General features: G+C 36.8%; 1 protein-coding gene across 1 annotated transcript in view; it reads right to left on the bottom strand.

Annotated features, from left to right (window-relative positions):
• CUBN (cubilin) overlaps nucleotides 1-11,735 on the bottom strand; it is a 256,725-nt gene that overhangs the window by 45,922 nt on the left and 199,068 nt on the right. The window contains exons 57-58 of the mRNA XM_019662920.1: nucleotides 3,067-3,267; nucleotides 579-708 (exon numbers count right to left, since the gene is read on the bottom strand). Coding sequence (XP_019518465.1) covers nucleotides 579-708; nucleotides 3,067-3,267 — 331 coding nt within the window. The remainder of the gene's footprint in view (nucleotides 1-578; nucleotides 709-3,066; nucleotides 3,268-11,735) is intronic.

The raw sequence follows: 11,735 nt of genomic DNA, 5'->3' as shown, positions 1-11,735 counted from the left end.
GGGGCACAGCTTCCAGGTGAGAGTTTCAGGTGAGATCTGCAGTTCCTTCAAGGTCCAGCAATAGACCACATACTGTCAGATACAGGAACCAAATCAAGCTTGATGAGATCTGTCTTACAGTCCATGGAGACCCGTCTGACATACGAGTTTGCTCATCAATAAAATGAGCTTAGTCATATATACCTCCTGTGACTGTTTTAAGAATTAACCAAGAGAATTTTGAAAAGTGTTAAAGTCTTTTTATGTCTAAGTGCCAAAAACAAATGGAAACTGTTTTCTCTTGCCTTCCCCACACTCTCTGATTTCAAGACAGGCTTATAACTTTACACCCCATTACATGAAGCTCCTTTGAAATGGCTGGAAAATTGTAACACTTGTTTCAATGGGTGGAGTGCCCGTTTCCCCTCTTAACCGCGCACTATTGGCCTGTGTGGAAGGTAGAAGGCCCATCTCCCAGGTTTATACTACCCTACAAGGACGCATTCTCCCTCCCTTTAGATTCCCATCATTAAAGGGATATCTTTTCTGTAAATACAGCTGAGACACTGTTCTTAAGAAGGTACATTTCTCATACATACTTGAGCAGGATCACTTTGTTGTCTGCAACGGTGATGTTATACAAGCAGTATATGCTGTTAGGGTAGTCCGAATACGAATAGACAGGGCTTGTGATGATCCCCATGGAGAAGTTGAACACACCCCCACAGGCTGCAACAGAAGACAGGGGATTATGCAGAGAACAGTTAGCGCTGATCGCATGGAAAAGTAATTTTGAGATATTCTTTGCTATGGTACCTTGTCCCCTAAGAGAGAGAACAATGATTTGTCTTAGAGCAACTTAAACCTCCCTTTGTTGTGTTTACAAAATAATTCTGAGTTTTCCACTGAGATTGGGGGAGCAGACGGTAAGGGAGGAGAAGCAAGGAAAACATTTTTAAGGTACCTCGTGGAATGAATAGGTTTGAGCTAAATTAATGATCAGAGTGAAAATAATGAAAAAGGACATTTCACATGTTGGGAGGTAACTGCCTTTTCTCTGTATTGAATTCACAGATTCAGAAGGATTACACTGATAAGGAAGTTTAGTAAAGGCGGGCAGAATCCAAGGCACATTGTGGGCATATAAGCCCTGGAAGATGTATGATCTAGAAATCTTAAATCTATAGTTTAGAGTCTCCTCTGTCAAAGACAGACTATTCAAAAGTGAAGTATTGGAAATCATTTTGAATGTTTGACTTTTTTCCCCTCTGTGGGCTCAAATGCACAACTCTTGGGTCCTGTGTATTTCTATTTAGTTGTGAGACTGGTAAGAACTATACTTGCCCAAATTTGTATTATTGGGACTCAACAAACAATAGGAGGCTGGGCCCACTTCCCCACTGAGTCAGCAATCGACTACCCAGAAGCCTTAGTGACTCCGATTAGTCCAAACAATGGCAACAAGAATATAATAAACCCATTACAAAAAATAAATTCTTATTTTTGCTTGGATAAGGAGGACAAGGCTGTGTCATCTAAAGATGGAAAAGTGCCCTACTCTCCATGTAGTGAGAAAGGTTTACATTTATTTTATTTTGTGATTCTACAATTAGAATGGGGTAAGAGTATTTTGATGTTATTTCTATGGCTTATATACTCTCAGTGGACATAAGAAACAAGTGGTAGGTGCCATTTAAGGCTATTTATTTATGTATGTATCTAGCCTCAGCTGAGCCCACTTTGCGGGGAAAGCTATTCTTTATATGCCCATAAGTATTTGTGTGCTAACATCCCTGAGGACATTTGTAGTGGATTAAATGTCAGATTTGTGTAGCCATTACTCCATTTCATCTCGTCCATAATTATGTGGTCTGTGAAAGCTTATCAATGCCTAAGTTTGTACATTGTCAGGATTTGAAACCTTAATATCAACAACACACTTTAAACGACACTCTCATAGTGGATATATAAAACACAGTGTTTTAGGAAAATGAGCGATTAAAGTGTAATAAAAGAATAGAAAGCAGTGCTGTAGCTCTCCAAAACAGCAGTTGTACCCAAAGAATGAAACAAATCAATCTTGTTCTTTATTGAAGAAGACAACTGGGGGAAGAAATGTTTATTGCTCAGTTCTCTTCTGTTTGTGCCAACCGATCGACAAAGCTACAGACAATAATACTTTACAAATGGGGGTCAATATTCAGGCAGCAGCTCACGTGAATGAATTGTGAAGGCCTTTTTTTCATGAGTAAGTAAACATTTTTAGTCTTCTCTGTAGATCGGAACAGTCACTTATTTGAAAGGTAATTATTTAACTTTCTACTTTTAGCAATGGCTTTGGTCAAGTAAAGATGACACAAAGGTTTTGCATGATTTGTGTGCCCATTTCACTGAAATTAGGATGGATGGTGAGGGGAAAATGCTGCCAGCAACCTAACCATCCAAGTTTAGTGCAGGAGAGGAAAAGACTATCAGAAATAGACACATATAGTCTGATGATTTTCAAATAAACACATATCAAATTATCTGTAAAGAATGAAAATATCCTGGTTGCTACAAAGACCTTTGCCCAATCTGTGACTTTGATATAGAGGAGTGCAAATTATAACATGGAGGAATACATCAATTTTTCATTTTTCTTTAAGGCATGCACTTTTTTGTATATTGTTTAAAAAAATCCATTCCTACCCAAAGATCATAAATATATTCTTTTATGTTTTTTCTAAATTAATCCAATATTGCTTTTCATATTAGCAAAATGACTTGGGAAAATGAAATCATCACCTCGACAGACCAGGCCAAAAAACATCACCTTTATGTAATATATAAAGAACTAAAGACAGCAGGAATGTTCATTTGAACTTAAATTATTAAAATAAATCTCAATCTTCCATTTGATTTTCAAAGAGTAGTTCTAGCAAAAGTTCTTGAAAAAGAACTTTTTGGACCATGAACCTAATTGACAATTTTTTCCCTTGAAGCCTCTGAATCTTCAAGTTGGTGATGTACGAATCACAATTAAAACTCCTTATGGGAATTACCCAAGAAGAAAACAAAATTCCACACTACAACATTATGGCTACTCACAGGTTATCTTATAGGAAAACTTGAATCCAAAGTCGGTGGTGTGTGAGTTAGAGTAGAAGTTAAGCAGCATAGGACCAGAGATGGTGACAGGGGATAGGGTCTCATCACCACACACAGTGGCCAAAGGCGTGGAAGCTATGCTGTAACCCCTGATGATGTGCACACCGTCGCTGTCACAACTTCCCGTCACTGCTGAGCGAGCTGTGCAAAGCGTGGGAACAACCAGAATTTAATCAGAAGCAACATAAACCATCAATGCTGTAAACATTCAAACAAAGATGTAATGAAGATTCATGCACTTTACACAGAAATGAAAAACGAGAATCAGGAGCTATTTTGCTAAGTCGTTATTGTAACTTAGCTTCTTGATGAAATGATGTTTACCTTAGTTACAAGCCAAGCACAGGTATGAGAACCCGTGGAGAACTTTACAATAGATGAATCCCACTTGGAAACAACCCAGGCTTTCTTCCTTTGTCAAATGGTTCTTTCATTCAATGATTATGAACTGGACACAGTTTTGCCTCCCAGGGACATTTGGCAATATGTGAAGATATTTTTTGCTCTCACACTGGGGTAGCTACTGACACGGATTGGGTAGAAAGAACCCCAGGGATGCTGTTGAATATGCTGCAGTGCTCAGAGCAGCCCCACACCACCTGCCCTGAAGCCACAACAAAAGTTGCCTGACTCCAAATGTCAACAGTGCTGCTGTTGGGAAACCCTGCTTTAACCTGAATTCCAATCGTGCAGAGATATCTAGTAATTCTTTAATGGTTATTGAACGCCCATTATAAATGTTCACACAAGCAATACTAACTTAAGAGTTTAGTGATTGTAAAATATATATCATTGTTTTGTTTTTTAGTTATAAAACAAATATACACTGCAACCCATCCCAAAGAGAAATAAAAAACAGAATAAACAAAAAGTTTAAAAGCCTATTATTACCACAACTTATCCAGTCGCTTTATAGTTGAATGATCCTGTTAAAGCATTAACTGGGATCATACTGAGCATGATCTTTCATGACCTAATTTTTATTAACAGAAAACAACATGACATCGTTCATTTTTATGTGATTCAATATTCTTCTAAACTGTTGAATTTAATGCACAGCTCAAATTATAACGTATAGATATGCCATACTGTGTTCAATTAATCCTCTATGCTTGATAATTCTATTTTTTCCACTTTTATGTGATTAAAAATATTGTCAAAACAAACATTCTGTACATAAATATTTGTGGAAACTTCTCATTATTTCATTGGAATAAATTTTTAGACGTTTAGTTACTCATACTATGGTAAGTTTCTTTTTCAGGTTTATCAAATGGCCCTTTGGGAAGGTATTCCTAACTCACAGCTCCATAGCACTTTAGATACCTGACATTTCCCCTAATTCTACATGTTCATCACCCTGTAGAGAGACCTTGTAGCTATTGACAATCACTCCCGTCCCCCCATCCCTCTGTATGGTTCTCCCGTCCCCCAGGCAACCATCTACTAACTTACTTTCAGTCTCTATAGATTTGTCTTTTCTGGACATGTCACATAAACAGAATCATACTAATATGTGGCCTTTTGTGACTGGCTGCTTTTACTTAACATAATGTTTTTGAGGTTCATCCATGTTGCAGCATGTGTCAGTACTTAATTCTTTCCAAGGCTGAGTGGTATTCCATTGTACGATGGACCACATTTTGTGATCACTCAGCAGTTGACGGACATTTGGGTTGTTTCTACCTTTTGGCTATTATGGATAACGTAGCCACGAACACTCATGTACAAGGTTTCATGTGGATGTATGCTTTCATTTTTCTTGGGTGTATAAGTGGAATTGCTGACTCATATGGTAACCCTATAGTTAATATTTTGAGGCCCTATCAGACTGTTTTCCAATGAGGCTGCACCATCTACTGCCCCACCAGAAATGCATGAGGGTTCCAATTTCCCACATCCTCACCAACACTTGTGATTGTCTGTCTTTTATTATAGCCATTCTTGTGGAAATGAAGTGGTAGCTCACTGTGCTTTGGATTTGCATTTCCTTATGACTAATGATGCTGCGCACCTTTTCATGTACTTATTGGCCATTTGTGTATCTTCTTTAAAGAAATGTCTGTTTAGATTCTCTGCCATTTTAAAATCGGGTTGTCTTCTATTGTTCAGTTGTAAAAGTTCTTTTACATTCTGGATACTAGCATGGTCACATGTTTTTATATCTCCTGGGTAAATACCTAGGTGTGGAATCATTGGGTCATAAATTAGGGGTGTATTTAATCCTATAAGAAGCTGCTAATCAATTCTTCCAAGTGGTTACATCTGTATAGACTCTCATCAGGAGTGTATGAGACCGCCAGTTGCTCTGCACACTTGCCAATATTTGGTACTGTCAGTCTTTTTAATTTTAGCCATTCTGGTGTGCATAAAATGCTACCTCATTGTAAATATACAGTGTAAATATTTAATTTACACTGTTCTGATAATTAATGATATGGAATACTTTCTATGTTCTCACCAACAACCACGGAGAACACTTTTACTGCATATAGATGTCAAATTGAACATATATCTAACACATCCCCCCCATTGTACTTACAGATTCCCCATTGTAACTGAATAAAACTACACTACAATTTTTATATGATTGCACACGATGACATGGTGGACTCTGAAATCAGACTGCCTGTTTGTTGTTAGAGCACTCATAAATTAAAGAAATTACGATATACATTCACTTTATAATTTCAAGTCCCCTGGCCATAGACCTTGCTTCAAGGGTGGACATGTGACCTAAATCAATTAAACTAGGGTAAATTTTAAGACCATTGTTTGGAATCTGGAATAGACAGTAGTGTGCTGGTAAATATAACCCCCAATTCTCTGATGGAAAAAATAGCCCTCATATGTAGTGTTTGCCAATTTCCATGGTATAAATACACCCCCTATAGCCAATTCCAAGCTACCAACATGAGGCCATTCAATGCAGGATTTGGAATGGAGGAGCAAGGTTGACCCTGGCAAGATGGCATAAGCCAACTCCAGCTGCCATTAGGCAGCTGCCCTGTCTCTTCCTGGATGTGCACGAGGAAGACACAATCCTGACTGTGAGGACAGCTACCCCACAGCGAGGAGAGAAGCCAGCCTTAGGGTGAGGCTCACACTTGGTTGCACAAGTGAGAACAGAAAAAGTAGAATATCCAATGACATAATTAAAATGCTATTAGATCAAGCAGATTTGAGGCACACCCAACTTTGAGATCTTCCAGAAGTAAAGCCAATAAATTGTCCTTTTATGGTTCAACCAGGTTGAATTAAGTTTCCTGTTAATTGTACCATAAAAATTCCTAATCAATATAATACAGATTATCATAATTATTGTTGCTATTTTTTTTATAGAACCCCATCATTCTGAGCATTGTTTTCTTTTCTTTTCTTCTTTTTTTTTTTTTTTAGCTGAGCCATCCTGCCACCTGTTGGCAGCTCAGTGGCAGCTCAGCTCGGGCCAGGAATTGAACCGACGACCCTGTTGCTCAGAGCTCACACTCTTGAGCGAGCTCTTAACCAACTGAGCCACTCAGCCAGCCCTGAGCATTGTTGATAGAATGATTACTCCAAGGTAGAATATCAGACCCAACTAGGCCAATCAGATGTGTTCACACTGTAACAGTAAAAGGGGTCAACAGTGTGAGTCAGAGATGTTCAACTTGGAAAAGCATTTTTCCACAAGCCACCTCCTGACCTGGGAAGGAAGCCAGCCTGTAGTAAGGGAAAATAAAGTCGTCATACAGAAAGCAGCAAAAAGAGGGGGAGAAAGAGACAGCATGCTGAAGGATTCTTGTACCTTCTTGTTCTCGAAGCCCGTTACTCCCTTTCTTATTTTTAAACCTTCCTTTGAGGAGATGAGACAACCCAGTCCTTCCTATGAGCACTAATTTACATTCAAGCTAACTTGAAGATAATCTACCACTTTAAACTGAAAGAATCTTGATGAATGCATTTTTGTACATATCTGTACATTTAAAAGTTCCCTCCCCTTTTTAGACCTGAGTATTATCTTAGATAAAATTGATATTCTTATCAGAAAATATCTATGCAATATAAATCTTAAGTCATTTTAGGAATAAATTTGATTCCTCTGCTAAATTTCTATCTAGCTGAAAGAGATCTTGAGGTATCAATTCAAGATGTATTTATGAAATTCACCTTAAAGAATTCCTTCACTTTGAAAATTCTGGAATAGAAATGCTTCTAATTGGGCATAAATCTACAAGTTAAAAATGTGACATACTTGATCTCAATGACCATATCATATAATTAGAAGCAATATGATATTGGAAAAATAGGACAAAAAGTAATAGAGTAAACCAAGAGTCATGGTCTGAATATTGCCAGATTATCTACCTTAATTATAATCTCAGAATTTGTCTTAGCTCCACTGGAATTTTTTTAAATTTAGAGTATGTGAGTTTGAGGGGAAAAAATGTTATACATTAATTATAAAAATACCTTTAGCCAGCAAAAATATGTAAAATTGTAAAACCAAAATGAAAAGAAATATTGCTGATGCTAGATTAAAATATTGGTCTCACATTGGTCAAGTGGCCTGCAATACATGTATCCTTTAAGTATTTGTCAGTTTTTAAGTTGTTGGCCTAATGACATAGATTATTACAGTGATAGCTGTCTTACAAAATTATGGAAAGACTGAAAAATAAGGTAAAGCGTGTCATAGGTTTGATTATTCCTCCAAATAATAATTTAAAAGAACTAATTTAATTATAGAAAGGTCATCCATGAAGTAGAGATGGAATATCTATATTGAGACATAACCAAAACTCATTAACTGTTTACAAAAGATTTGTATACGACAATAAGGAAGCTATGCAGGGGGGAGGCAGAGGAAGTTGTGAGGGGATTTTAATTTTTTTGTAGATAGCAACAGAATATCAAATAACTAAACAAACTATTCAAGATAATTTGTTCATTCTCGTGCGCTCTTAACCAACTGAGCCACTCGGCTGGCCCCAATCTGTTCATTCTTAAAGCCTGACTCAATAAATTGTGAAAGTTATGCTATTAGGCAAGTTGCTTGATGGATTAAAACGTTCATGTATTCTTTCCAGTAGTCATTTTTAAAAGGTAGGGTGTTCTTCCAATTTTTTTCCACAAGAAATCAAACATTACATTATATCAGATCTTGTAGTTTCCTAAAGTATAAGAGCTATCAAGGGTTAGCTAAACCAGGGAATATACAAAAAAGTGAGATGTAAAGATGTCATTAGGCATCAACTAATTCACACACATACATCTTTTTCTCAAGCTCTACATATCACATCACTGCATCAGATCAAAGGTATCAGCCTGATTCTTCAATGAGATGACACTTGGTGACAAAGACTATAGGCAGCAGAGAATAATGATATTAAAAATTTGTCCATAATCATAGAGGGAACCAATTGAATATATAATCAAAATATGTACAAAACTCTAAAGTAGAATACACTTAATTAAATACAACTAGGAAGATTGCCTTCTAGGGAGAGAAAGGAACTTACTCAAGGTTTGAAAAAAGTTTTTCAAGAAGCAAGATGGTTATCAAAATTGAGTTTATGGTCAAGAGGCAGCATTCAGACATAAAGAACTTATCAGGAAGAGAAGACCCTGAAATTGAAAAATACTTTTTCTTGGACTATGGCCCATGTTATGGGACAAGGAGCTACAGTTATTCTTAATTCTATCTTCAGTAAATGATTTCATGTATATTTACTACTGAAATCTCTGAAGTGTAAAGCGATCCTCCATTATGTTTCAATGAGTACTTTCCATCCTTCTAAAAAACTTTAAAACGCATTTGTTTGAAATGAGTAATGCTGTCTTTAATGTACTGAAGTACAATTTTATCATATTGGGCTTTATCATAGAGCAATTGTTCAATTCTGATTTCCATCATGATTCCAAGAACTTGGAGAAAATAGAAAGGAAACCAAGGATGAATAATTCAGCAAATCATAGAAACTTGTGTTATTGAGATTCATACTGCAATTTTTCCCTGAGAGTCATAGATAGAGGCAGAGATAGATGCCAAAGAGGAAGAGATAGGGAAAAATTCTTTCGGTTGGAATATTTTAACATGGTAGATAAGATAAAATTTTTTCAGTAGGGAGAGGCAGGTGAATTAGGGAGCAGCAATGAGTGAGGTCTGTTGTCTGTCTAATTAACTTTGCTCCAAGTAGCTTGGAGAGTGGTAATCTCAACGGAAGACATGATTGAGCAGGAACAGGAAGCATGTGGGAATATAAAACTAAGCTCCATGGAGTGGGCAGGCCAAAGTCTTATAACATAGGCAAGCAAAGGATCTCATGTAACTAAAGTGTCTCCTCTAGTGCTCAGTCAACTTGAATAAACTATCAATAAGAACTATTTCATAAGAACCATTGCCCAATGCTTCTAAAACAATGAATTATGAAATGTGCCTACATTCTGTTTCTTTCGAAACAATTGAGAAATCAAAAAGAAGAAATGCTAAGCAGTTGAGTAATGCCACTTAAAAAAAAAAACTTAGATTAAATGGGGGGGAAGAATGCGAACTTTTGAATTTGTGAATTCCCTAACTTACTTTACAATTTTTGAAGACACCATTAAGAATATCAACAGCCATTTTAGTCTTGAAATTACATTCAGGAAAAAAAAAAGTTGTCTTGTAAATGCTCAAATGAAAATTTCTTGCATGACTTTTAATTGATTGCACTGGAATTTTTTTTACTAAAGTCGTGATTATATAGAAGATAAGAGAAGTCTGCAGTTTATAGGAAGACTAGCACTAATAGTCCATGTAATAATGAGAAAGAGAAACTTAGGTCAACATAAAATATCATCACACACTTTTAGAGTAATGTAACTGTAGTGGAAAGTAGGTCCCTGAACCTTGGTAACCTCCCTGTTGGGAAAGTACCAGTGGGTAGTTGAATAATCATATCCTTGCCTGAAGAGTAAGTCTTGTCTAACCAGTTGTCAGTGCTTGGCAAACACAATGTATGGATAATTGCTTCCTTGTAGGATTGTGTAGCCTGGGGTAGCCCATCTTTTTCTTGCCAAATCTACTTTTTGTGCTAATAGCCCACCAAACACACAGCTTTAGAACCTTCCTCTTCACCTAGGTCAATGCTGGCTCTGCCAGTGCGCTGGGGTCAGGAATGCTTAGTCATTTGGACATAATCTCTCCTAAAGAGTTCCTATGGCCTAGAGCAGCTAGAAAGGTCAATGCTCCTGAAAAAAAAAATGCTATGATTTTTCTTGAGATCAGTTCTCAGTTTTATCATAATATGTTCCATAATATGTTTATCATAAGGGATGCATAATATGAGTCCCTCGGGCTCACTTTAGAAGGGGTAGACGTTTGCTTTTACTGTAGCTAATGAATCTTTAGCATGTTGATAGTATTCAATGAATGTCAGCATTGATATGATCAGTGATAAGAATCTAATTATAAAATAAACTTGATTAATGTTGCCCTTTTTGGGGACTCATCATAATTCAATGAATCTATAGCCCGAAATGACTCACTTAGCAGTTTGAAAATGCTGACAACTTGTAATCTGGGAAATGTCACAAGGCATTATCATAAAGATATTATGGTATTAAAAAATCAGTCTTTCCAACTGGGTGATGATTCGCAAATTCATTAGTAGAAGCAGAAATCACTTTATATTACGAAACCAAATATCCGCTCTCTGGGGCCTTCTGTAAGGGTGTACCTGGAGATCCTGACTCACCGGTGGCAGAAAAACATAACAAAACAATGGCCACTCTGATGAATTCCGGTTCACAAGATATGATTCTATAGGCATTATCTGACTTTCATAACTACTATTTTATATTTTTAAAAAATGAAAGTGATTATCAGAAAGAAAGATGCAGTCATTTACACAAAGTCTCGTGACTGGTAAGTGGCCAGCCTGGCACTGGAACCCATCCTGAAAGGCTGCGCTCTCTCCCACCACACCCATGTGAGGTATTCTGGAGTGTGTGTGTTCCTTTATCCACCTAGTCAGAGAAACTCAGGGAGCTACTGTTTGGGGTCATATAGGTTCCCTTGTAATAATACATATACCATTGGTAATAGCAGTGCTTTTTGTGGCTGTGTTATGTAGTATATCTACCAGCATCCCCTTTTTCACCCTAAATGATATTGGCATATGACATTCTTGTGTTTATGTAATTTAATGAGAATAAATTCCCATACAAATGCACAATCCAAGCCACACATTTTCCCCTGTTATTAAAACAACTTTCCCTTGAATTTAAAAATCATAGGAAAGTTATAAAGAAGAAAATCAATATCACAATCTATGGTACAGTGGTAACAACTCTGCAAGTACTGCTTAAGAGCACTATGGATTTTTTTCACACGCATGTTACTTTAAAGTGAAAATTGGATCGTCTTAACATACACTGTTTTACCTTCCCCTGATACTTTATATATCATGAACGTCTTCTTATATTACTGGGATTTTGTGCTATCAAATGCTGAGAAGATTGTATTTTACCTCATGTTCCATTTTTACAGTGACATACATCAATTCATACTTGCCATTTTCTAGCAAACACATGTGCCCCAAACCACAACTTATAGAGATATAAGAAAAGGAGATCACAGAAAAAGG

The sequence above is a fragment of the Hipposideros armiger genome, unplaced genomic scaffold (assembly GCF_001890085.2).
Source record: "Hipposideros armiger isolate ML-2016 unplaced genomic scaffold, ASM189008v1 scaffold_383, whole genome shotgun sequence".
Lineage (NCBI taxonomy): Eukaryota > Metazoa > Chordata > Mammalia > Chiroptera > Hipposideridae > Hipposideros > Hipposideros armiger.
This window is presented reverse-complemented; position numbering and strand designations above follow the sequence as displayed.